The following is a 27,969-nucleotide window of genomic DNA, read 5'->3' as shown; positions in this document are numbered from 1 at the left end:
TTTATAGCAGTTAGGATCTTCCAGATAATTCATGGATAATTTTATTGAGTTCACAAACCCTAGAACATCATATTAATCAAAACAAATATAGTTATTTTATATCCAGAGACATCAACTATTTCAGCATAGCTCTGGTCAGAAGGCTGTTTAGTAGCCTTAGAACCCAAATCTGCCCAACATCTCAAATCTGGTTTTCTGTGTATATAATATGTAACAATAACAATCTGTGATTAAGGTATGTTTTAAAAGAATGGAAACCTATCAAATTAGAAAGCACACATAAGAAGTACAAATTACTTTAGTTTCAATTCCAAATATACCTTTTAAACATAACATAAAGAGGGCATTTTTTCAAATCTAATAGTAGCACTATGACACTACCTACAAAGTGCTTAATATGGTAGCAAAGTTTGAAGAATCATACGCAAATTTAATTTTGCTTGTTAAATCAGTTTTCTTGCTTTTTATTTATTTTCAACTACTTGTATTTACAGTAATTGATAAGGGAAGCTGTTTCTTTCCTATGAATATTGAACCTTTAAAAAACTGAACAGTTGATTTAACAATCAAGATTCAGTAGTGAATGACTTGTCCAAAACAAGTCAGCTAATACATGTATTTTCAGAAAAACTGCAATTCCAAAATAAGCATTAATCTTTCTTGCTTAAAATTGTTTAACATAATACTTCCTGCATAGATTCCATTTCTAAAATTCACAGCCAATAATTAGAGAGAAACTAAAATCAGGTAAGGCTATAACTTAAATCTATATCCAAAAATGAATTATATGCTTTGTTGCCACTAAGCCTTCAAATAATCAGGGTAACACATTTACTGCTCAAACTATGCAGTCTTGTGTACATAGTAAATAGTTACAATTAAAAACCCCGCTTTTATATTTGATATAAGGTAGTATTACTTGTGCAACAATACATTGAACAACTGCAAGTCAGATTAATAAATTGTGAAACTGTTTTTCACCTTAATACATACCTTACTGGATTTCGTTAGCTTTGATTTTCCTGCCCTTATGACTTTAGCAGAACCCTGCAATTCTAAAAGGAACAAGATACATTATTTGAAGCAAGCTATTATTCTTCAGAGAAGTTTAATACTTCTGAGAAATGTGCCTTATGAAACGCATTCCATTATAATTGGTGAAAAATGTTTGCTCCGTAAAACTGATTTTTAGTTACAAGTAGTCCCTAAGTTACAAACAAGATAGGTTCTGTAAGTTTGTTGAATTTGTTTGTAACTCAGAACAGGTACATATGTATCTGTATCTATAGATAGATAGACAGACAGACAGACACGCACAATAACTTTGGATAGCTTAGGGACAGGCTAACACCCCTATGATGTTTCTTTTGCTGTCTGGGCTCTTGTTCAGAAGATTTCACTTCACTTTCTATAATAATTGGATTTTGAAAAAATTGGCCTGTTGTGGAAATTATTGGTGATAAAGCTTCAGTGGAAACACCTTTCCCCCATGAGAACTTTTCCAGGAGGAAATTTTTCTTCCTAGGGATAAACTACTCTCATTTCCTGTTGTCTAACCTCTGTTAGAGCCCCGGCGGCGAAGTGTGTTAAAGCACTGAGCTGCTGAACTTGCAGACCAAAAGGTCGCAGGTTCAAATCCCGGGAGCGGAGTGAGCGCCCGCTATTAGCTGCAGCTTCTGCCAACCTAGTAATTTGAAAACATGCCAATGTGAGTAGATCAATAGGTACCGCTCTGGCGGGAAGGTAACGGCACTCCATGCAGTCATGCCGGCCACATGACCTTGGAGGTGTCTATGGACAACGCCGGCTCTTCAGCTTAGAAATGGAGATGAGCACCAACCCTCAGAGTCAGACATGACTGGACTTAACGTCAGGGGAAAGCTTTACCTTTTTAACCTCTGTTTGTAACTATGAGTCGTTTGTAAGGTGGATGTTTGTAACTTGGGAACTGCCTGTATCTAGTTTATTAACATGTTTGAATGCTGTATTTTGTTGGATTATCGATTAAAATGAAGAGAATCCATAAAAATAAGGCACATGCAGTGACCATTTTGCCATTCACTTCTCCATTCGACATGATCAATTAAAATCTAAGAAAACAGTCTTCAGAGTGATTCAAGGAAAAAGCAAGGGCAAGAAAAGTCACATTATGTTACTCCCCTTCCCTCGGCAAGTTACTGCAGCTAATCTATTCTTTTTATAATTTAATTAAGTGTTTATAAATTGAAACTGGGATCTCCCAAAATCTATGGAAGAAATATCTCTTCAAGTGGAATGGATTCCAATGTCTCCATTATTCCATGACGCATATTTAAAAAATAGATACCTACTGATAATATGTAGTACAAAACATGCTCTTGTTCCTAAAAAATATAACACAGATAATATGGAAAAGCAAAAAGGACAAACTGATGTTACTGATCTGTTTTTTTATACATTTTCATGTAATTTTATATTTGCAGTGTAGCAGCAACTGCTTTAAAATTTGGATATAGTGAACATATAAATATACAAACGAACTTGAAACAATAGCACAAATACTACAATGCCAATTCCATTTTCTGCAAGAAATTTACATTTTGATAGTCATACTTGCAAGCCACGCAAATAGGTTGTTAAAAACATATAAAGTTAATGTTTTAATATTTCTGTTATTATGAATCTCACTCTTCTTTCAAAGGGTTTAGAGAATAATATACATGGTTCTTCTCTAAATACCCATATTTCCCTTTAAATGTGTATGGTGTGGTAGGTAAAGGACAGTGACTATTAAAGTCACTGAATGTATTTCATTGATGTGCAGAAATCTGAACTGGCTCAAGCTTCGATACAATATAACCAACCATGCTAAACTCCTTTTTTACAATACAGTAGAGTCACTTATCCAACATAAACAGGCCGGCAGAACATTGGATAAGCGAATATGTTGGATAATGAGAGATTAAGGAAAAGCCTATTAAACATCAAATTAGGTTATGATTTTACAAATTAAGCACCAAAACATGTTATACAACAAATTTGACAGAAAAAGTAGTTCAATACACAGTAATGCTATGTAGTAATTACTGTATTTACGAATTTAGCACCAAAATATCACGATGTGATTAAAGGAGGTGCTGTTTAATGCCAGGATAGTGAACGGAAAAACATCTTTCATCCAAGACCTCATCTTGGATGAGCATGTAGACCTGGCATGCATTACGGAGACCTGACTGGATGAGATGAGAGGAGTTAATCTCACCCAGCTCTGCCCGCCAGGTTACTCCGTACAGCACCAGCCGAGATCTGGAGGGAGAGGAGGTGGGGTCGCAGTGGTCTATAAGGATTCCATCCCCCTGACCAGGTGCCCCATCCTGCAGTCGACCAGGTTTAAATGTGTCCACCTGAGGGTAGGAGACCGGGACAGATTAGGGATTCTGTTAGTGTACCGACCATTCCGCTGCACTACAATCTCCCTGCCTGAGCTAGCTGAAGTGGTCTCAGGCCTGGCGTTGGGAGTCCCAGCGGCTCACAGTGCTGGGGGACTTCAATGTCCATGCCGAGACTAACCTTTCAGGTGCGGCTCAGGACTTCATGGCAGCCATGGGGCTGTCCCAATTGGTATCTGGTCCCACCCACAGCGCAGGGCACACACTAGACCTGGTCTTCTGTCAGGGATGGGAGGAAGGTGGCGGTGTGGAGGAGCTCACCATCACTCCTTTGCCATGGACCGACCATCACCTGATCAGGTTTAGACTTACCGCGCCCCCCAACCTCTGCAGGGGTGGTGGACCCATTAAAATGGTCTGCCCCAGGAGACTTATGGATCCAGAAGGATTTCTGACGGCTCATGGGGAATTTCCCGCCTCCTCGGCAGGTGATCCTGTTGATGCTCTGGTCGCCCTCTGGAACAAGGAGGCGACTAGGGCAATAGACACGATCGCTCCGGAGCGTCCCCTCTCAAGTAACCGAGCTAAACCAGCTCCTTGGTTTACTGAGGAGCTGGCAGCGATGAAGCAAAAGAAGAGGGAACTAGAGTGCGTGTGGCAATCAGAGTATAACGAGTCAGACCGAACACGGCTAGGCTCCTATCTTAGGGCATATGCCGCGGCAATCAAAGCTGCAAGGAGACTCCACCTTGCGGCCAACATTGCGTCCGCACAGAACCGCCCGGCGGCGCTGTTCCGTGTCATCAGAGGGTTGTTAACTCCCACCAATCAAGGTGAGAGCCCTGATAACTTGGCAGCCTGCTGTGAAGCATTTGCTTGGTTCTTTGCGGACAAAGTCGCTCTGATCCGTTCCGACTTTGACACCATGTTAACGGCAGTCTCTGAGGATGTATCGAGCGCACCTGCTTGTCCAGTTTTGTTGGATTCATTTCAATTGGTTGAGCTCAAGGATGTGGACAAGATCCTTGGAGAGGCGAGACCGACCACATGCATCCTGGACCCCTGCCCATCCTGGCTGGTGAGAGAAGCCAGAGGGGGATTGACCGAGTGGGTGAAGGTGGTGGTGAATGCCTCCCTTCGGGAGGGCAAGTTTCCAGCGAGCCTAAAAATGGCTGTGATCAAGCCGCTGTTGAAAAAGCCATCACTGGATCCCATTCAATTTGGAAACTTTCGGCCTATTTCCAATCTCCCCTATTTGGGCAAGGTCTTGGAACATGTGGTTGCCTCGCAGCTCCAGGGATTCTTGGTTGACACTGATTTTCTGGATCTGGCACACTCTGGCTTCAGGCCGGGGCATGGTACCAAGACAGCCTTGGTTGCCTTAGTCGATGATCTTTGCCGGGAGCTGGACAGGGGGAATGTGTCCCTGCTGGTTCTGCTGGACCTCTCAGCGGCCTTCGATACTGTCGATCACAGTAACATTCTGGGACGCCTCACGGGAATGGGACTTGGAGGTACTGTTTTGCAGTGGCTCCACTCATTCCTGGAGGGTCGTTCCCAGATGGTGTCATTGGGGGACGCCTGCTCGCCTCCCTCCCTCCTTGTGATGACTCATGGGCCATGTAGTCCCGTTCCTAGTGCTGTTGTGACAGATGAAGAGGAAAACTTGGGTTTTCCACCATTTCAGCCAGAAAGGGAACTTTCCCAGCCTGAATTAGAGCCCTTGCACCTGCAGGAGGTTTGTATTCCAGAAATCTGCCAAACAAGCCCTGAGTCAAAATCTCCCCCATTTTCTCGCCGTAATTATTATCTACAACAAAAAGGAGTTCAGCAGGCTAATCGCCGAAGCCTGAGAATCGCAGCAAAGCATTCTGATGATTAAGCCTGCTTCCATGAGAAATTTTAGGGAGTCATACATCTGGACACAGAGATTGACTTTCGTTTCTGGTTTCCCCAGAGAAGTGTTCTCTGGTGGGAAACGAGGCCCTATTTAGGTTCCTTGCCCCTTTTGGAATCTTGCGGAGTCAATTCGTCAGCTACTGGAGTAGCGTGTGTGGACAGCTACTCCGTTTCCAAGCCTTGTTCCTGTTTCCAAGCCTTGTTCCTGTTTCCAAGCCTTCGTTCCCAGCCTTGTTTACTTCCACGGATCTTGCCTTGCTTCCCGGACCTTGCCAAGTAAATTCCACGGATCTTGGTTTTGCTCCTCGTTTCTTGTTGCCTTGTTCAAGCCTTGTGTTCCAAGTATCAAGTTATTTCCTAGCCTTGCTCAAGTTTCATGGACTAAAGGACCTTGTCATCTCCCCTCACTTCGCTTGGCGAAGTGAGTGTTTCGGTTATTGGATTACAACTTTGGACCTTAATATTTCATATTGGACATTGTTTCTTTGGACTAATTTTGACCTTCCCTGAAAGGTCTACTTCTGAACTATTTCCTACACTTGTCTTTATTAACCTTATATATTTCCTTAATAAAGATATTAGTTAGATTCTGGCCTCTGTGTATGGTTATTGGTGCTCTGCAGCCTGGGTCGTGACACTCCTATCCTTCCGTAGGAAGGTTAAAACTTGGTTGTGGGGCCAGGCTTTCAAATAAGAATCAGCAGTGCCAATTATTATTATTATTATGTAAGCCAGAACCCAATTGACAGACCCAGTCTTTTGAACCTGAACATGTCCATTTGTATTTTAGAATGTTTTTATGAATGTTGATGTAAATTAATAACTTTTAATCTGATTTATGTGTACTGTATAATTTTTATATGTGTCACGACCCAGGCTACAGAGCACCAATAACCATACGCAGAGGCCAGATTCTATCTAATATCTTTATTAAGGAATTATATAAAGTTAGTAAAAGCAAATGTAAAAGTTAGTCCAGAAGTAGACCTTCCAGGGAAGGTCAAAATTAGTCCAAAGAAGCAATGTCCAATATGAAATATTAAGGTCCAAAGTTGTAATCCAATAACCGAAACACTCACTTTGCCAGGCAAAGTGAGGGGAGATGACAAGGTCCTTTAGTCCATAAACTTGAGTAAGGCTAGGAAATAACTTGATACTTGAAACAAGGCTTAAAACGTGGAACAAGGTAACTAGGAACAAGAACAAGGTCCGTGGAATAACTTGGTAAAATCCGTGGAACAAGGCAAGGATTGGTCCTGGGAAACAAGGCAAAGTCCGTGGATAAACAAAGGCTGGGAAGCAAGGCGAAGGCTGGAAAGCAGGGCTAGGCTTGAGCAGGAGCGAGGCTTGAATCGGAGCGCGCTGTCCAGACACAACTCGCTCCGTAGGCTGACGAATTGACTCCGCGAAGTTACTACGCGGGCAAAACACCTATATAGAGTCTAACTTTCCCACCGATGCAGTTCTCTGGGAATCAGAAACGAAAGCCAAACTCTGAGACCAGATGTTAACCTCCTTAAAGATTCTCACGAGAAACAGTCTTAATTGGCTACATTCTTAGCTGCAATTCTTGCACTCCTGCGCGAAGTTGAATCCAAACTTCTCTGTTGTTTACAAAACTCCCGGCGCAAGAACACGGGAGAAGTAGGCTCTGGGGTTGTTTGACATACTTCTGGGAGACAACTTTCTTGCAGGTGCAAGGTTCCCAGATCGGCCTGGGAAAGATCTGGCTGAGAGGAATCCAGTTCAGACTGGGAAGGTAAAAAACCCAAGTTTTCATCTTCATCAGGAATTACAGTGTCCTGAGCAGGACTACAAGGCCCATGGGTCATCACACTATCCCCCTCCTCAAGGCCCCTCCCAAACTGGGGCCCTCTCCCCGAGGCGCGAGGTCGCGGCTTGGCGGGATAGGTCTGATGAAAGCGACGGGTTAGATCAGGAGCATGGACTGTGGAGGCGTCTTCCCAAGAGCGTTCCTCAGGGCCAAAACCCACCCAGTCAATGAGATATTGTAGGCGGCGGCGGTGAAAGCGAGAATCCAAAATGTCCTCAACCTCGAACTCCTCCTCCCCATTCATCAAAACAGGAGGGGGGGCCGGTTGGTCTGTATCAGGACGCACACCATCCGCCGGAAGGAGCAGGGAACGGTGAAACACTGGGTGAATGCGCAATGAACGCGGAAGTTGGAGTTTGAAAGTCACAGGGTTTAATTGCGCCACCACTGGATAGGGGCCAATGAAACGGGCATCTAACTTCCGGCAAGGGCGGTGGGAGGGCAGGAAGCGAGTGGACAGAAAAACCCGATCTCCTACCTTGATTTCGGGACCCGGCTGGCGATGCTTGTCAGCGTGGCGTTTATAGTCCTCCTTGGCTTGGTCCAGTTGCTGGAGCAAAAGTTGTTGCACCGCTGCGAGTTCCTGCAGCCAATCCTCTGCTGCGGGAACTTCTGAAGTTTCAATGACAGGGGGGAAGAAACGTGGATGGAAGCCGTAGTTTGCAAAGAACGGCGTTTCTTTTGTAGAAGCTTGAACTCCATTGTTGTAAGCAAACTCAGACAGTGGTAACAGAGAAACCCAATTGTCCTGTTGGTAGTTTACATAACAGCGAAGATACTGCTCCAAAGTGGCATTGGTGCGCTCCGTTTGCCCATCTGTTTGGGGATGATGAGCTGAAGATAAGCGAGAGTCTATGCCCAATAGTTTTTGTAGTGCCTTCCAAAAACGAGAGGTGAATTGAGATCCACGGTCTGTGACTAAACTCTTGGGCAATCCATGTAGTCTGAAAACATGTTGAAGGAATAGATCCGCAGTCTCTTTGGCCGTGGGGAGGCCTTCGCAGGGAATGAAATGGGCTAACTTGGTGAAAAGGTCCACCACCACTAAGATCGTGGTGAATCCACAGGAAGGTGGTAGGTCAGTGATGAAATCCGCGGAAATTATTTCCCATGGGCGAGATGGGGTAGGAAGGGGGTGTAAAAGCCCTGAGGGCTTCTCCCTTCGTATCTTGGAGCGCTGGCATACTGGGCAGGTGTTGACATATTTTTCCACATCCTTGCGGATCTTGGGCCACCAAAAATCCCTTAGGATCAAATGCATAGTTTTAAATAGTCCGAAGTGTCCTGCTGGTTTGCAGTCATGACACAGACGAAGCGCTTTTTCCCTGCCCGGTCCGGGTGGGATATAAACGTGATTTCTATAGCAAAGCAGCCCATCTTTAAGCGAAAAGGGAAAATGCAGACCTTGGCGAAGTTGGTCCTGCGCCCAGGCATCTGCTTGCTGACTAGCCCTGATTTCTTGAGCACAGATGGGTCCTGGAGTAGAGGAAGTTGAACCAATGGGAATGGATTTGGTGTTCCCCACCGTGAGCGTGGCAAAGTTCTCGGGTTGTAATAGTTGGGATTCAAAGGTCTCCTTGCGTCCTGCAGCGTATTCCGGTTTACGTGACAGGGCGTCTGCTTGCTTGGTCTGGGCTGGGGTCACATAATGAATCTGGAAGTTGAAACGTTCAAAGAATAAAGCCCAACGTTGCTGCCTCTGATTTAGTTTGCGGGCAGTTCTTAGATGTTCTAGATTACGATGATCAGTGTGGACTTCAATGGGGAATTTGGCCCCTTCTAGCCAATGTCTCCAAGTTTCAAAGGCTGCCTTAATGGCCAGTAGTTCTTTTTCCCAAATGGTGTAATTTTTCTCTGGTGTGGTTAGTTGACGAGAGTAAAAGGCACAGGGATGGAGGTGATCTCCCACCGGTTGTAAGAGTACGGCCCCAATTGCCACATCAGAGGCGTCCGCTTGCACAACAAAAGGGGTTCCAGGATTTGGGTGCTGTAGAATTGGCTGGGAGGTGAATAGTTTCTTTAGTTGCTGGAACCCTTTCTCTGCTTGATCAGTCCAGCGGAAAGGCTGCTTTCCACGGATGCAGCTAGTGATGGGGTCGGACCAGCGGGCAAAATCTGGAATGAACTTGCGGTAATAGTTCGCGAACCCCAAGAAACGCTGCACCTCTTTCTTGTTAGTTGGCGCCCGCCATTCCAATACTGCTGAAACCTTGGCTGGATCCATGGAAAGCCCTAGAGGCGAGATGCGGTAACCCAGGAAATCTACCTCTTGTAGATCAAAGGCGCATTTTTCCAGCTTGGCATAAAGTCCATGATCCCGCAATCGTTGTAACACCATTTTGACGTGGTTCTCATGCTCTGATTGTGATCTAGAAAACACCAAAAAATCGTCCAGGTAGATTATCAAGAACCTGTCTAGATAGTCCCGAAAAATGTCATTGACAAAATGCTGGAACGTTGCGGGAGCTCCGCATAAACCGAAATTCATAACTCGGGACTCGAATAATCCGAATTTGGTCTGGAAGGCGGTCTTCCACTCGTCCCCTTCCCTGATGCGAACTAAGTTGTAAGCCCCCCGAAGATCCAGCTTGGTGTAAACCTTGGCTCCTCGAAGCCGATCCAGTAGATCCGAGATTAAGGGCAGGGGATAGCTGTTCCGCTTGGTGATATTGTTCAATGCTCTGTAGTCCACCACCAAGCGTAGTTCCCCTGACTTCTTCTTCACAAACATCACTGGGGAGGCGGCTGGGGATTGAGAGGGTCTGATGAATCCCTTGCGAAGGTTTGTCTCTATGAATTCCCTGAGAGCTTCTTGCTCTGGTTCAGTCAGGGAGTAAAGATGCCCTCGCGGGATCGGGGCCCCCTCCACCAAGTCAATGGCACAGTCATAAGGTCTATGTGGGGGTAATTTTTCGGCTTCTTTCTCATTGAATACATCCCAATACTCGGAGTACTTCTTTGGCAAGGTGATGATGGGCTCGGTGTCTGAGGCATGGCAGACCTTGGCTACGAGGCAATGGTTTTGGCAGTACTGTGAAGCAAACTGCAGTTCTCTGTTGGACCAGGAGATGTTAGGGTCGTGGAGAGTCAGCCATGGAATTCCCAAAATCACAGGGAAATGGGGAACCTCGGTAACAAAGAAGGAAATCTCTTCCATATGTTCCCTTATCCACATCCTGGTGGGTTCCGACCACTGACTTACGGGGCCCGTCTTGAGGGGGCGGCCGTCTATGGCTTGCACCACACGGGCATTCTTGAAATCATGATATTGTAATCCCAGAGAGTCGGCATACTCTCTATCAATGAAATTGTTGGTAGCTCCAGAGTCTATCATGGCGTGGATCATGACGGGTCCCCTTTTTGCTGACCATAATGTGACCACGAGAAGGAACAGGACCCCGGTTGGCGGCTCTTGAATGGATTTTTTGACCGGGTTGGCGAGCCTCTCTACACCCGGTCGTTGGCTTCCCCCGCCGGCTGTGTGACAGCCGCCTCAGACGCCTTCGTCTCCGTGGAGGACGCCGCCGCAAGACGGGCGGCGGGCTTCCCTTTGGCTGGGCACTCTCTGGCGAAGTGGCCCCCATTCCCGCAATACCAACAGAGATTTAGGCGTTGGCGGCGGGCCTTCTCGGCGGCATCTAGTCTGGGACGCACATTGCCCAACTGCATCGGCACCTCCTCGCCTCCTCTGGGGTATGGGGTTGGCGGTGGGGGTCTCCACACTGGTCGTGGCTGAACGCTGGCGGGAGCGGGGGGTTTTGCCCCGGCTCTACTGCCCTGGCCTCGAACCCATTGTTTCCGGTTGGCAATCATGACTTCAGCCCGTAAACATTGATCAATGAGTGCCTCGAGGGTCTGGGGAGGATCCACCTTGGAGATTTCTTCCAGCATTTCAATGTTGAGACCCTCCCGAAATTGTCCTCTGAGGGCAACATCATTCCAGCCGGTGTTGTGGGCCAGCACTCGGAACTCGGCTATATACTGAGACATAGGTCTGTCTCCTTGGAATAGGCGACGGAGTTTGTGACCGGCTGCCTCCAAATTGTCCTCGATTCCCCAAGTCTCTTTAAGGTGGTCCAAGAAGCGTTGCGCGGATCTTAGGTGTGGAGAGGCTTGGTCGAACAGTGCCGTCGCCCAGTTGGCCGCTGGCCCGTCTAGAAGACTGTAAACCCATGCCACCTTGATGTCTTCTTGGGGAAATTCGGCAGCACGGGCCTCTAGATAAGCTTGGCATTGGCGACGGAAAACATGAACCTTAGAAGCTTCTCCAGTAAACTTGGTTGGCAACGCCATGGCCGGTAGACGGATTCCGCGTTCCTTCAAACCTTTTATTTCTCCATCCTGGGCATTGAGCTTATCACGGATTCGGTCCACCTCATCCTTGTCGATGGTGTAGGTAATCGGCTGGCCGCTCGGCCCAGGTACGACTCCGGTAGACATACTGGCCTTGGTTAATTGGTGCTTAGGGGGGCGGAGTCAAACTGTCACGACCCAGGCTACAGAGCACCAATAACCATACGCAGAGGCCAGATTCTATCTAATATCTTTATTAAGGAATTATATAAAGTTAGTAAAAGCAAATGTAAAAGTTAGTCCAGAAGTAGACCTTCCAGGGAAGGTCAAAATTAGTCCAAAGAAGCAATGTCCAATATGAAATATTAAGGTCCAAAGTTGTAATCCAATAACCGAAACACTCACTTTGCCAGGCAAAGTGAGGGGAGATGACAAGGTCCTTTAGTCCATAAACTTGAGTAAGGCTAGGAAATAACTTGATACTTGAAACAAGGCTTAAAACGTGGAACAAGGTAACTAGGAACAAGAACAAGGTCCGTGGAATAACTTGGTAAAATCCGTGGAACAAGGCAAGGATTGGTCCTGGGAAACAAGGCAAAGTCCGTGGATAAACAAAGGCTGGGAAGCAAGGCGAAGGCTGGAAAGCAGGGCTAGGCTTGAGCAGGAGCGAGGCTTGAATCGGAGCGCGCTGTCCAGACACAACTCGCTCCGTAGGCTGACGAATTGACTCCGCGAAGTTACTACGCGGGCAAAACACCTATATAGAGTCTAACTTTCCCACCGATGCAGTTCTCTGGGAATCAGAAACGAAAGCCAAACTCTGAGACCAGATGTTAACCTCCTTAAAGATTCTCACGAGAAACAGTCTTAATTGGCTACATTCTTAGCTGCAATTCTTGCACTCCTGCGCGAAGTTGAATCCAAACTTCTCTGTTGTTTACAAAACTCCCGGCGCAAGAACACGGGAGAAGTAGGCTCTGGGGTTGTTTGACATACTTCTGGGAGACAACTTTCTTGCAGGTGCAAGGTTCCCAGATCGGCCTGGGAAAGATCTGGCTGAGAGGAATCCAGTTCAGACTGGGAAGGTAAAAAACCCAAGTTTTCATCTTCATCAGGAATTACAGTGTCCTGAGCAGGACTACAAGGCCCATGGGTCATCACAATATGTGTGTTTATTGTAAGCCGCCCTGAGTCCCCTCTCGGGTGAGAAGGGCGGGATATAAATGTTGTAATAAATAAATAAACATTGACTACAAAAATGCATTGGATAATCCAGAATGTTGGATAAGCGATTGTTGGATAAGTGAGACTCTACTGTATGATAATTTGAGTGTGAGCTAATATGGGTACTTTCCAAGAAGTTAAAGAAACAGGAACATTTTATTAATTATGTTACCAACCCAAATATCAAGCTACATTACATGAAGAAATTACCGTAATTTTCATCTAAGCAGATGAAATATTTTAGTCTCACAGAATCATGTTTTGGCATAGAATTTGCAAAGAACTGTGTTTAAAAAGTAGATAATTGATTATATTTTCACCTGGAAAACTGCAACATTGTTCTGAGTTACAGCCATCTGCCATATAACAATTGGTTTTTTATAGACAGAAATGGCTAGAACAAAAATTGTTCTACAAAATCTTTTGTATTTCTGCAGGTTACATATTTTGCTGAGAAGGGCTGAGAACTACTCCATTTTGTGTGAACGTGTTTGTTTTTCCTGTGGGTGTTTGGGTATTGAGGAAAGTTCTTGAATTTGCATTCACAAAACTCCTCTGGTCATGGTATATTTATACTTTCTATGATATTTAGATTTTCACAGAAGAAAGAAAATACTGCTGACTTAAGATATTCAATTAAGTTTTTGTTGTTGCTGTTTTAGTTTGTCTGGATGGATGATGACTGGTATTTTTCTTCAAACATTTTAGTATTGTGAGCTTGCATTCTGACGTCATGCAGATGATATGCTCCTTCTTAAACAATGCTAGTCATCACATTTTTATTTTAGAATGTTAGCTCTTTTTGCCAAAACAGCAAAACTGATCAGAAAACTTGTGATATTGTTTGATTTAATAAATACTTAATACTTGGACCAACTATATCACCTCTACATGCATTACTATGTAAACGATTTAATGGCATAACATGTTTACTGCACTGTGATTTTTCAAATACCTGAGTAGCAGAACTTACTTCCCATGCTTAGAATTAATCTCCTTCCATTACAACCCAAATTTTTCCTCAAATTGTTACTTCTACAGAAATATGGTTATCAGATTTTAAAGAATAAAATCTACATATACAGTTTGGCACAATATACTGGAAACATAAGGTCTCTAAAGAGCTAAAAATTGCCTTAAATCATGTGTGATCTTGGTTTACTAATAGAGAAGCATTAGCCAATGTCATCTGAATCTAGCACCTGTAAATATCAGAATATCCAGATCTTGAATTGTTATTTGACAATTGTTATTTGAATTAAAACATTTTCTAGGCCAAACATGCACAATCTGGTTGAATATATGACTAAAGCTTGCAGACTAAAAACCTATTTATGAGAAAAGGTAAATTTATATCCATTTTCATTTTACTTTTGGTCAACGAGTTTGTTATTGTAAGTAACCAAGAACCAACAATATAGCACAAAATGTTCTGACATTTGTACATTATTTAGGATGCCAAATCAAATACATTCACTAGGAAATTAGTCATTAAAATCTAAATGAACTTATTCTGATCTGGGTTGCCTGGAAGCATATTGTAGAGGCAACCACATGCCCTCAACATTATACCTGCCCAAGGCATCTAAACTCTGGTCAGCTTAAGGAGATCTGCTAAGGGTGGTGCTATCAGTTGCTGTTAAAAATATTGATATTTCCAAGAACGTATGAATATTACATCTACCAGAATTTTATTTCTGGATCAATCCTTCTCCAGAGCGGTAAAGTGATTTGGGAGAACAACATTAAAGACCACAAAGAATGGCCTACAAAGTAACACATGAGTTAATACTACAATGCTTCATCTTTTTCTAACTTTATGTGTTTGATGTCATCAGAAGACAGACATTTACTAAATTTACAGATGCAAGAACTCCCTTTCACACAATTTTGGGATTGAAAGGATTTAACTCTGTGACAAGTGTGTCAAGAAATATTTCTGAAGTCAACCATAAAAGCAGGTTACCAAGCCAACTATGTTTTTAATTGGTATCAACTAAAATTATTTCAGAGCTTCATGTTGTATTGGTTTAGTCTACAATCCAGCCAACTGCTGAGTAAATTTGCTGCCATCAGCATACTTTCTCATGAGCCTGAATCAACTATGAATAACAACTCCTGATTCAATAAAATGAACAAAAGTTAATTCAACAGACAAAGAATCGTGGCTTCTAATGTGCTGTTTAATGAGGAGTATATGAAAACTTATGGTTTTCAAGTTTACTTTAAATAACATTGCCAGTATAATGAGCACAAACAAACAAAAAAGCTATGTCATACCAAACTTTGATTTCCATTTAGGAATGTATTTAATAGCATCACAAGGCTATTACCCAACAGAGTCTTGTGTAACGATCCTCCATTTATATGACTGCAGTGTACCACATACACTAATCATAAATACTACTGTAAGCAGAAACACTGTTTTACTACAGTAGACAAACACCACTTTTGATGCAACCAGGAATACAGTTCCATATACAAATGTGGGAAATAAGATCAGTACAGGTTAAGTATCCCTAATTTGGAATTCCTAAACCCAAATTACTCTAAAACTATCTACATGGGTAGTGACACCTTTACTTTCCAATGGTTCAATGTACGCATTTTCATGGATATAATTACTAAAAATATTATGTGCAAAATTACCTTCAATCTATGTATATAAGAAATGTAAATAAATCTAGTGGTTTCGACTAGGGGCTCATCTCCAAGATACACATATACAAATACATATATGCAAAAACAGATGTTCCAAAATTCCCCCAAATTCAAAATCTACAACACTTCTGGTCCCAAGCATTTCAGATAAGGGGCATTCAACCTGTAGCAATGTTTATGAATCTGTTTTCCTTGATAAGATTTTTAAAGGATGAAAAACAACAAAACAGAATGTGTCAAAACAATAAAAATCAAATCTACACTGTAGAATTAATGCATTTTGATACCACTTTAACTGTCGTGACTCAATGTTGTGGAATCATGGGAGTTGTAGTTTTATAAAGTTGTTAGTCTTTTGTTCTCAAGAGTCTGGGGAGGCACCAGCACAAATTGGCAGAGGCTAAAGGCCTCTCAAAACTGTAACTCCTATGACAAGCTTGCCCCCTCCTCAATGTGACATCATTTCAAAATAATAGCAGGTAACTTATCTGGTACTGATTTATCACATATCACAGTATGAAGCTATCCCAGTAACTTCAAGGTTGGAGAGGTAGCAACATATAAACTAGACTGTAAGTAAGCATGCTTCCCCACTCTCTATTCCAGGTAGGAGTTACAATCCAACAATATTTGAAAGGTCACTAGTTGCCAACCTTATCTTTCAAAGGCTTGCCAAAGGAAAAGACTGAAAGTCCTGCTGAAGCTGATAAGATTTTGACATATTGCATTAAACAACAAATAAGGACAGGCATATTGGCACATGCATGACTCCCGGAATGAGCTAAAGAAAAAAATACAGGCAGCCCCCAAGGTACAAACAAGATAGGTTCTGTAGGTTTGTTCTTATGTTGAATTTGTATGCAAATCGAAACAGGTAAATTTTTAAGTGTAACTCTAGCCAAAAATATGTATTTTATAGCTTTGGATAGTAAAGGGAAAGGTTAACACCCCTGTGGTGTTTGTTCTGTCGTCTGTGCCCCTGTTCAGAAGATTTCATCTCACTTTCTGTCCATGTGAAAATTGGATTTTGAAAAAAAATGGCTTGTTGTGGAAACAAGGATTGGCAAGAAAGCTTTAGTGGGGACACCTTTTCCCCATGATAACTCTTTCGGGAGTTACTTTCCCTTTTTAGGGGTAGATTTCTCTCACTTCTTTTGTCTCACCCCTGTTCTGAACTAAGAGACGTTTGTTTTCTTATTTCTCTGTTAAAGTAAACTCAAAAGTACCTAACTCCTCGGTGCTGCCTTGCTTCCCCACCATGATGTTGTTCCCTCTTTTTTATTCTAAATTAATGTTTTAATTGTAAACATAGGTAGAATAATATCAAAATAACTTACCATTTCAAAATACATACAGAATGTTATTCTCTTAATATTTTCAAAACTGCCAATTCCACATTTATCTCCCATCTGTGTCTATCGATATTACTCTCCTCCCTCCCGGAACTGTACTTTCCTTTATTCAAATATTATTTTAATTGATCAATTGTGGCGAGAGTATGGTTTGATTATTTTCCTTTGACTTTTTCTATCTATCTTCCCCATTTCAGGTCCCAGGTCTTCTTGATTCAGCCTGATATGTATTTGGTTCTCCTTTCAAGGATGTAATCCTGGAGCATGAAGATATTCAAACTATTTTTTAACTTCCCACTTTCTATGCTGTTTCCAGCCCAAGGCCACAGTTGCTTGGGTGGCGATTGTCATGTAATTTATAATTTTTACCCAATCCTTAATATTTTCATTCTTGTCTAGTTTCTGGCTGAATAATTCTTTTTTATTCAACACCAGTTTATGCCCTATTAATTTCCTCCTTTTTTAAAACAATAATAATTTTAATTGAGCACATAGTAACATAATCTCTGAGTAGATAATTAGCAACTGGTGTATGTATACATTCTAAATATGAGAGTATTTCTATATTATCTATTCACCTTCTTTACAAAATTGATTCTTTCATTACATTTTTAATTTTTTTCCCCAATCCTCCACCCTCCCTTCACTCTCCCTCTACCACATTTTCCTCTATATCTTTATCTTTAACTATGAACAGTTTTCTTAATCTTTGTACAATATGTATACTGGCTCACCATCTTCTATCCATTTCATATAAATCTCCCATTTCTCTTTAATTTCTTCTATTTTATCTTCATGCTACCTTCCCAAACTACACATGCTATAATGTTCAATTGTATTTGCTCAAACAAATAGTTATTCCAGTTTTCCAAATTCCATTTTTTTCATCTCTCCACCCCCAGGCTATTACCTCCTTTCCAGCTAGCACAACTGCTTTGAATAAATCTTGATTCTTTGTGTGTCCACCCCCCCCCCCCCCCGCATTATTGCCATTAACAGAAATGCCCTGTTTACCTGGATTGGTATTTTGAATAATTTCTTGATTTTTTATTATCTTTTCCCCAAAAGTTGTTCCATTTAGACATTCCCCTCATATATATGCGTACCAACCTTTCTCTACTTTACAATGCCAACATATTGGGCTTCGCCTGTTCCCATGTTTCATAGCTCGGCTGGTGTCCTATACCATTTCCATATAAATTTTCTTTCTAACTCTTTGTATTTCTCCAGTTTAATTTTCTTAATTCCCTTCTTTATTTTCTCTATAACTTGTTTTGTGAGGGGCCCTTCCTTCTGCATTTTATTTTGTAGTATTCTTACTGTGTATATTCATCGCCTTTTATCATCATTTTGTATATTTCTCCTACTAAGCCTACTTAGTATACTTTTCAATTTACTTTTTGTAAATATTTCCCCTGTTCAAGTTTATTGTATAAGCCTAATACCTTTATCCAATTTTTGTTTTCCACTTTTTCTATTATCCTACCTATGGGAATCAATTGTCCCATTCCATTTCCTTCTTTACTGTGTCACAAGCACGGTTGGTGGGGACGAGAGAGAGGGCCTTCTCCGTGGTGGCCCCCCGGCTCTGGAACTCGCTCCCCAGGGAAATCAGCCAAGCCCCCACCCTGGTAGCATTCAGAAAGAGCTTGAAAACCTGGCTCTTTACTCAAGCCTTTAGATAAAGATTGCTAATCCAGAAGCAATCTGTATCTGTGACCATTCTTGTACCGGTTTGCACCTTTTACCTTTGTCAACTCGATATAGACACAGGGTCTATTCCCATCCCAATTTGCACTTCCAGAATTTGCAGCACTTTATCAGTCACCTTGTGTTTACAATATTTATATGGTGCACCTTACCCAGTCTACTTTTACAATCTCTCAGTTTTAATCCATGTTTTTATTAGTTCTTGTTTTTTATTGGCTAATGTTTTATTTTATTTTATTTTTTTATTTTTTTTTATTGTGCAAGTTGTTGTCTATTGCTGTGTTTTACACTGCTACTGTTTTTATTCGGGCTTGGCCCCATGTAAGCCGCCCTGAGTCCCCTCCGGGGAGATAGAGGCGGGGTATAAAAATGAAGTTATTATTATTATTATTATAAAACCGGCTCCTATATGCATATGTGGTGAGAATGTAATCAGGGCCCCTTCCACACAGCTGTATAAAATCCCACATTATCTGCTTTGAACAGTGTGGACTCAGTTAACCCAGGGCCCTTCCAGATAGGCCGTATATCCCAAGATATGATCTCAGGTTTTATGCTTTAAACTGGATCTTATGAGTCCACACTGCAAGATAATCTGGGATAAACAGAAACCCTGGGATCATATCCTGAGATATAAGGCCTGTCTGGAAGGGCCCCCAAGTCAAAGCAGATATTGTGGATTATCTGCCTTGGAAAAAAAAACCCTCCAATATGAAATTACTATTGCTACTCTGGATTGCAGACGTTGTTGGCTTGTTGGTATCACTGGCTACATCATTACTCCTTTAATTTTACATCAAATAAATTTTGGTGTTTCTGTAATCAATGTCTATGTCGATGTTTTATGTTAAGTTACTTAAGTTCATGTTAACTTATGTTAAGTTAGTTAAGTTCATGTGGCCCGCCCTGTTTTTACTGTTTTCTCTGATTTGTGCTGTAATGTATATGATTATTTTTGCACTGTTATATTGTGTTATGATATGTTGTTTTATTTTGTTATATTGTATGGTGTCTGGGCATGGCCCCATGTAAGCCGCCCCGAGTCCCCGTTGGGGAGATGGTGGCGGGGTATAAATAAAGTTTTATTATTATTATTATTATTATAGGCTAGGTTACCATTTAATTTGTGGTTGCAAGTTTTAATTTGATGATAGATGTTTGTTTATTTTGGGACTTGGGTAGTTATTATACTTGTATTTGAATTTATGGTCTTCTCAAGGCATTGAATGTTTGCCTTTTTGTTTGTTGGAATCCGCCCTGAGTCCCCTCAGGGAGATAGGACAGAATACAAAGAAAGTTTTATTACTATTGATATTCTGGCTCTATGGCAGTATGGAATCAGATAATGCAGTTCAAAGCGGATATTGTGGATTATCTACATGGGGTTGCCTTTGAAGACTATTTGGAAGCTTCAAGTAGTCCAATAGGCAGCAGTCAGGCTTCTAACTGGAGTGACCCCCAGGGAACATACAACCCCCTGTTGAGCCAGCTCCACTGGCTACCTGTTTGCTACCAAACACAATTCAAAGTACTGATTTTAGCCTATAAATCCCTAAATGGTTCTGGTCCAGCTTACCTAACAGAACGTATCTCCCTTTATGAGCCAGCTAGAGCATTAAGATCGGCTGAGGAGGTCCTGCTTTTAATCCCATCGCCCTCACAGGCGCAACTAGTGGGGAACAAGAGACGGGGTCTTCCCAGTCGTGGCACCTTGGCTGTGGAACTCCCTCCCCAGCGAGATCAGATCAGCCCTCTCCCTCCTGACATTTAAGAAATCACTTAAAATGTGGCTTTTTAAGCAAGCATTTGGAGAGTGAGATGAAGTCAGCCATGATAACTTCGGGATTGGTGAAATGTCGAAGGTTCTGTTTTAGGTTGTTATGTTTGATGTTTTATAGTTTACTGGTTTTAATCTATTGTTATATGCTATTTTAGCTATGTGTTGTATTTTATATTTTGTGAGGTATTGAATTTTGCCATTGACTCTGTTGTGAACCGCTTTGAGTCCCCTCAAGGGTTGAGAAAAGCGGTATATAAATGAAATAAATAAATAAATAACACAAGCCAACAAGTCTTTTTCATCAAATATAATTTTAGGTCATTCTATAATAATTTGAATAATTAATGCATTTATGCAATGATATCAATTATATTCTATGATATCAGTTTGTAAATTGATTATTCAATTAGCCTCATTGCAAAAACTACACATGATAAGAGAAAAAATAAACACAGATCTGAATTCAAGAGAAACAACTCTATAAGAATGATCTAAAGTTATATCTGGCTTATGGTTAATTAGATTCTATTGATATCTGTGCATAAATTGATTAATTACTCTATTAGCCTCATCGCAAAAACTACACATAAGAGAAAAAATAAACACAGATCTAAATTCAACACAAACAACTCTATAAGAATGATCTAAAGTTATATCTGGCTTATGGTTAATTAGATTCTATTGATATCTGTGCATAAATTGATTAATTACTCTATTAGCCTCATCGCAAAAACTACATGTGATAGAGAAAAAATAAACACAAATCCGAATTCAGCAACAAAAAAAACCCTATAAGAATGACCTACAATTATATCTGATGAAAAACACTTGTTGGCTTGTGTTACACAAATATCATGTGCAATGTGCAGACTTTACAGTAGTTCACTGTAATGTACCATTTGTAATATTTTTAAAAGTTGCAGTGATAGAAAAAATAAATACATATTTAAAATCAGAATAAAATTGATTTAAACTGTGCTACTCTCATTTCTGATGATTACAAAAAGTCTGATTTTGCTGGCTTGTGTTATCTGCCTTGATATCCTGGATTCTAATGGCTGTGTGGAAGGGCCCCATGATGTCCTTTCCCTCCTAAAGTGTTTTTCTTTAATGCTAGATGTAGCTTCCAGACGCCAACCTCAACCATGATTTAGCCCTGTCTCAGCCGTTTCGCTCTCGTAAAACAACTTCTAAGGCAGGCCGAGGACCCACCCCTTCCCCCAGCTCATTCTCCTAATCTGGCTATGCTCTGCTTGCTCTAATGAACAAGGGCGTCAGGAAGTGCCTTGCTTTCCCACGAATTGGGTGTCACTCAGGGTCACCGCCATTAGGAGAGCAAGAGGGTCAGGGGACAATGTGAAGAAGGGGAGCCAGGAAGACATAGTTCTACCATGCCTTCTGGGTCAGCAGGTGGGAGCCCCTCCCCCAGCAATAATATATTAATATATAAAACTTATATTGTGCTAAGCTAAAAATGACATCAAGTTAAGTTGTGTCCAACTTTGGGGGTTGGTGCTCGTCTCCATTTCTAATCCAAAGAGCCGGTGTTGTCTATAGACACCTCCAAGGTCATGTGGCCCACAACTGCATGGAGCGCCGTAACCTTCCCGCCGAGCGGTATCTATTTATCTACACACATTTGCCTATTTTCGAACTGCTAGGTTGGCAGAAGCTGAGGCTAACTGCGGGAGCTCACCCGCTCCCTGGATTCGAACCTCTGACCTTTTGGTCAGCAAGTTCAGCAACTCAGTGGTTCAGCCCGCTGCACCACTGGGGGCTCCTTATAATATATTGTATATACATATAATATTGACAACATTATAATGTAATACAATATACTACTAACAACTCAATATAATTGTACATTATATATTATGTGTAATATTACTAATAAAATTGCAGTATAGTGGCATAGTACAACATTAATATTGTGCTATGCTAATAATAATAAAATATAATTATTTATTACGTGTAATATTACTAATAGCATTGCAGAATAGTGTCATAGTATGATATGGTAATATAGAATACTAATATTGGGCTATGCTAATCTATACACATAACAAAAGTGAAAAATGTGTATGTGGAGGTGTCCACTTACACAGACAGCATCCCGCCTCCACAAATAGCTATAGTTCCCACTGAACAGGAGACACCAATGCCCCCCCCCCCCCTCCACTGACATACAGGTTATAGTGGGCGCCATGAACATGTAGCCCAAACCCTGCCAATGTCTTCCACGAACACCATCCTACCCCCACCCAAGCTAAGGCTTTCATGCGGGACAATTTTATCCTAGATGTTGTGTTTTTCCTCCAGAAAGGACATCCCAAGGGTTCTTTAATTTGTATGACCCCACTCACTGCCTCTCCCTTAACCCTTTCCTACCAAGCAGTTGACAGAGGAATTGATCAGCAAGTGAACAAGATGTTTGGGGAGAATTCGCCATGATTTACAAGAGTGTACTTGACCTATATCCAGAGAGCCCTGTTAACCCAACCAATGATGGATGTGGACCAAATTTGCCACAAATAAGGGACTTACAGTACCTTAACTGATACTGTGACCACCACCAACAATGGACTGGGACCAAACTTGGCACAACTGAACATACTGCAGGTTATGGTGAGAATGGACCTTGATTTTGGGAGTTACAGGTCACCTGCATTCAGAAAGCACGGAACCCGGCTGACGTCAGATCTTGACCAAACTTGCCACACAGTCTCAACATGGCCAACTGTGCATATAGGCCTGGTTTGGGGGTGACTGACCTCGGAACTGGGAGTTGTAGTTCATCCTTATCCAGAGAGCACTGAACCCAGCCAACGATGGGTCTGGACCAAACTTCAGTGATATTACCCAACATCCCAAAACAAACTATGCCTTCTTCTAATAACCTGGGCACAGCTGGTAATATATTGTATGTACGTATAACTTGTAAGCGCTAAGATCTGCTGGGGAGGCCCTCCTCTCGATCCCACCTCCGTCTCAATCGCAGTTGGTGGGGACGAGAGAGGGCCTTCTTGATGGTGGCCCCCAGGATCTGGAACTCCCTCCCAAAGGAGATTAGATTAGCGCCCACCCTGGATTCCTTCTGGAAGAATCTGAAAACTTGGATATTCACAGGTGCCTTCTCGTAACTGATAATTAATTGCGCTTTACCTAGGCATTAGCTATTCCATGCACATTTTAACCTCTAGATGTTCCCATCCCTAGTCATCGAATAATATGCACTTTCAGGTTTCCATTTCCCCTTAAAATGGCCCACGTCCTATGGTGCTTGACAACTGATTGGGATAACTTGTAAGCCGCTCTGAATCTCCTTCAGGGTGAGAAGGGCGGGATATAAATGTCGTAAGTAAATAAATAAATGAGTGCTCCGGACTGTAGAGGAAGCATGGGCCAACTTGAACCCTCTCTCCAGCTGCTTTGGGCTTTAATTACCAACATTGTTAACAGCCTCAGGCCCTTTCCTTTTCCCCCTCAGCCGCTTAACCGGCCTGAGGCTGTTAGGAATGGTGGGAGTTGAAGTCCAAAACACCTGGAGGGAGGGCCCAGGTTGGCCCATGGCTGCTGTAGAGGCGGGAAATACCGAAACCGGGGTTGTGAGGCTCACCTGGGTCGTGAGGCTCGCCCTCGCTGCCGGCGGAAGCGCTGGAAGGGGAGTCCGAACTGGAGGAGGCCGAGGCGGGCTTCCAGCAGCGGCGGCGGGCCCAGGGATTCTCCTTGGGGAGGGGCGCCTCGGTCACGTGACGGCGAGGAAACCGAGGGCCGCCGTCGTCGTCGTCGCTGCTCTCGCTCTTGTCTTGCGCACAGGCCCCGATAGTAGTAGTAGTTGTTGTAGTAGTTGTAGAAGACGTCGCCGCCTTCTTGGCCTTCTTGCCCTCCTCTTCCTCCTCCGCTCCCCGAACTGGTGGCTGAGGGGCAGCCGAGGAGGACATGCCCGCCCTTCCTCCTCCTCCTTCTCCTCAGGCGCTCCTCATTCACCTCAGTCAGCGAAGGCTTCCAACCGCCACCAGAGTCCCGTCTTGCGGAGGGGAGGGGGGAAGGGAAAAGAGCGGCGTTCTGAGAAGAGCCAAGCGCGCGCGCGTGCCGATGCGGACGGGGGACTACGCGGAGGGTGGAAGAGCCGGCGAAGGGAAGTAGCGAATGGGAAAAGAGTCTTTGCTTGGCTTTCCCATAGGCCTCTCTCGCTCTCGCTCCAGGAGGAAAGCCTCGTCACAGCTGTCGCGTGCTAGAAAGGGAGGGGGAAAGGGGGCAGGGCTTATTCTCCACTCCTCCTCTTCTCCCTCCCCCTCCCCCTCCTCGCGCCCGATGGGCGGGGCCAAAGCCCAGAAAGGACAACCAATCCTTTTTTGAATAGGGCGGGGCTTCTTCTTCCCCCAACGCTTCCAATGTGCCTTGTGACGCCATAGCGTGCTCTGCTTCGCTCTCTCATTTGTGTGTCTAACTCTAGTCTTTCGAGACTTCAACTCCCAGAAACCTCGGCTCCCGCGACCAATGCTCAAGGGTTCTGGGAGCTGAAGTCCAAAACTGCTTTAAAGGGAAAGACGTCCCATTAAAGTTTGGCACTGCTTCAACTGCCGTGGCTCAACGCTGTGGAATCCTAAGGGTTGGAGTTTTGCAAGCCTTCTCCGCCAAAGAGGATCATTGCCCCGCCAAACTACAACAACAACATGTATTGTCGAAGGCCTTCATGGCCGGAGCCTCCGGTGGCGTAGTGGATTAAAGCCTTGTGACTTGAAGGTTGGGTTGCTGACCTGAAGGCTGCCAGGTTCGAATCCCACCCGGGCAGGGTGCGGATGAGCTCCCTCTATCAGCTCCAGCTCCATGCGGGGACATGAGAGAAGCCTCCAACAGGGGTGGTAATAACATCCGGGCGTCCCCTGAGCAACGTCCATGCAGACGGCCAATACTCTCACACCAGAAGTTTCTCAAGTCGCTCCTGACACGAAAAAAAAAATATATGGCCGGAATCATTGCGTTGCTGTGAGTTTCCCGGGCTTGTATGGCCATGTTCCAGAAGCATCTATGGCAGGCATCCTCAGAGGATGTGAGGTCTCTTGGAAACTAGGCAGGTGGGCTTTGTATATCTGTGGAAATGTCCAGGGTGGGAGAAAGAACCAATGGCAGTAACCAGCCAAACCTTGAAGCTGCAAGGCTATTCAATGCTTCAAGGTGGCCAATTACAACATTCATACTTGCCTCAAACAGACCAGAGTTCTTTCTCGCACCCTGAACATTCCACAGATAAATAAACCCTTCCTGCCTCGTTTCCAGCAGAATTCACAACTGGGTCACTGTGAGTTTTCCGGGCTGTATGGCCATGCTCCAGAAGCATTCTCTCCTGACGTTTTGCCCACCTTTATGGCAGGCATCGTCAAAGTTTGTGAGGTGTTGGAAACTAGACAAGTGGGGTTTATGTATCTATGGAAGGTCCAGGGTGGGATAAAGAACTATTTTCTTTTAGAAGGAAATGTGAATGTTGCAATTAATCACCTTGATTAGCATTGAAAAACCTTGCAGGCCTGGCTGATTCCTGGCTGAGGAAATCTTTTGTTGGGAGGTGTTAACTGGCCTTCCAATAGACAAGAGTTCTTTTTCCCACCGTGGACCTTTCACAGATATAGAAACCCCACTTGCCTATTTTCCAACAGCTCTCACAACCTCTGGGGATGCCTGTCATAGATGTAGGCAAAATGTCAAGAGAGAATGCTTTTGGAAAATGGCCATATAGGCCGGAAAACCCACAGCAACCCAGTGATTCCGAGCCGGCCATGAAAGCCTTTGAGAACACAATTTATTATTTATTTGTATTTTCACTGTGTATTGTATGGCATCTAATGGCTGCCATTCATGTAAACTGTCCCACGTCCCCAAGGGGAGATGGAATGGGGTATAAATAAAAGTTGACATGACTGCATGTCCCAGGAGTCCACAGCCTTGGACCATGGCAGATAAGGTGGTTCACTGGAACAAGCAAACCCCAAAAGATAGTGCCAGAGGAATGGGAGTGTAATATAGGTATCCTTATCAACCTTGATGTTGTTCCCAAGGTGCTACAAACAGCATCCTAAACCTATTCACCATGCCACTGGAAAGAATGTGAATACTTTGGTCAAAGTTCAGAAGCTGAGCAATAGAAGATTCTTCTCTTCTTGCTAAGTTTCCCTCTAGCCCAGGCATGGGCAAACTTTGGCTCTTCCGTGGTTTTGGACTTCAACTACCACAATTCCTGTGAATTGTGGGTGGAAATCAAAACCCCTGGAGAGCCTCTGGGAAGGAAAGTATATCACCACTAAGTGCTTGACTAGTTGGGAACCTTCTCTGCCCACATTAACCAGCAAAAGGGAAAATGCCATTCAACCTTGGAGGTTTTTACTCCCAGAGGCCTTTGTATTTACTACTACAAGCTGGGAAGCCAATGAGTTTATTGATCTATACTTTCTGTATACCTCTTTGTCCTAAGCTGAACGAGAGCCTCTTTGTTCCTGACCTTGGCTCACATTCCAGAAATGTGCTTCTTTCTCGCCATGGATTTATGCTTTCTATTCTCTAAAGCAGGTTTGTGCAATCTGTGGGCCCTCCCAAGTGTTTTGGACTTCAGTTCCCAGAATTCCTGATGATGAGACATGCTAGCCAGGGCTTCTGGGAGTTGGAGGCACAAAGGTTATGCTTTAAAACAGGCATGAATAAACTTCGGCCCTCCAGGTGTTATGGACGTCAACTCTCACAATTCCTAACAGCCTGTTAGGAATTGTGGGAGTTGAAGTCCAAAACACCTGGAGGGCTGAAGTTTGCCCATGCCTCTTCTAAAGCATTCCCATGAGGGGCCCCAAAGGATCATCTAGTATAGCCTCCATTTGTGCCAAGAAAAAATGCAAACCACAGTACTATCAGTCAATAAACCTAAGAAATGCAGATGTATGCAGTTAGATGCCATACAGCAATTCTAATATTCAGTATAAAGTTTAAATACATGTCAAACCCTACAAACAAAGAATAATCTTACATAAAAATTTAACCCCAAGAGCTCTTTGATGACACACACTTCCCTTGACCGTTTCAAAGAGGTTTCAGAGCAGGATACGGAGTTGAGGCTGCTATGGTCACCTTAGTGAAAGATCTCTGTCTCAACATTAATAAGGGGTTTGTGTCCCTTTTGGTGTTTCTAGACTGCTCAGCAACTTTCAATACCATCAACCATGGTATCCTTCTGGAATGCCTGGAGGGACTGGGAACTGGCGGCACTGTGATGCAGTGGTTCCTGTCGTGCTTCTTGGGCAGGTTTCAGATGGTGGTGCTTGGAATAGCTGCTCCTCAAAAAAGGCAGTATTAAATGGTATCCCACAAGATGCCATTCTATCCACAATGCTCTTTAATATTTACATGAAGCCACTGGGAGAGATCATCCATGGCATGGGGCAGGGTGTTATCGGTATGCTGATAACACCCAAATATATTTTTCCATGCCTTCTAAAACAGCTTCACCTAAGGATAGCGTGTCTCCTCTGAATGAATGCCTGGAGGGGGGAATAAGCTGGATAAGGAAAAACAAATTGAAACTGAATCCAGACAAAACAGAGGTGCTTGCCATCAAGGGTCCTAATCTGGGGATGGAGGTCTGACAACCAGTTTTGGATGGTGTTACACTCCCACTGAAAGACCTGTGTTCGCAGCTTGGGAGTGCTTCTGGATCCATCTCTCCAAATGTCAGCCCAGGTAGATGCGATAGTCAGGAGTGCTTATTACCAGCTTTGGCTGATATGCCAGCTGCGCCCCTTCCTAAATTTGGACGACCTTAAGACGGTAGTGTACACAGTGGTAACCTCAAGGTTGACCTTCTGC

General features: G+C 43.3%; 1 protein-coding gene across 3 annotated transcripts in view; it reads right to left on the bottom strand.

Moving 5' to 3' along the window:
- The window catches only part of larp1b (La ribonucleoprotein 1B), a 57,974-nt gene extending 33,598 nt beyond the window's left edge, over positions 1-24,376 (bottom strand). For all 3 annotated transcript variants that reach the window (XR_010007032.1, XM_008112036.3, XM_003221757.4), the window contains exons 1-2: positions 23,738-24,376; positions 994-1,055 (exon numbers count right to left, since the gene is read on the bottom strand). Coding sequence is in view for 2 of the 3 variants with exons in the window: in XM_008112036.3 (XP_008110243.2) it covers positions 994-1,055; positions 23,738-24,062 (387 nt within the window). In the remaining variant the exon portion in view is untranslated. The remainder of the gene's footprint in view (positions 1-993; positions 1,056-23,737) is intronic.
- Between the last annotated feature and the right edge of the window lie 3,593 nt (positions 24,377-27,969).

The sequence above is a fragment of the Anolis carolinensis genome, chromosome 5 (assembly GCF_035594765.1).
Source record: "Anolis carolinensis isolate JA03-04 chromosome 5, rAnoCar3.1.pri, whole genome shotgun sequence".
Lineage (NCBI taxonomy): Eukaryota > Metazoa > Chordata > Lepidosauria > Squamata > Dactyloidae > Anolis > Anolis carolinensis.
Note: the sequence above shows the minus strand (reverse complement) of the source record. Positions and strands in the feature narration are given on the sequence as shown.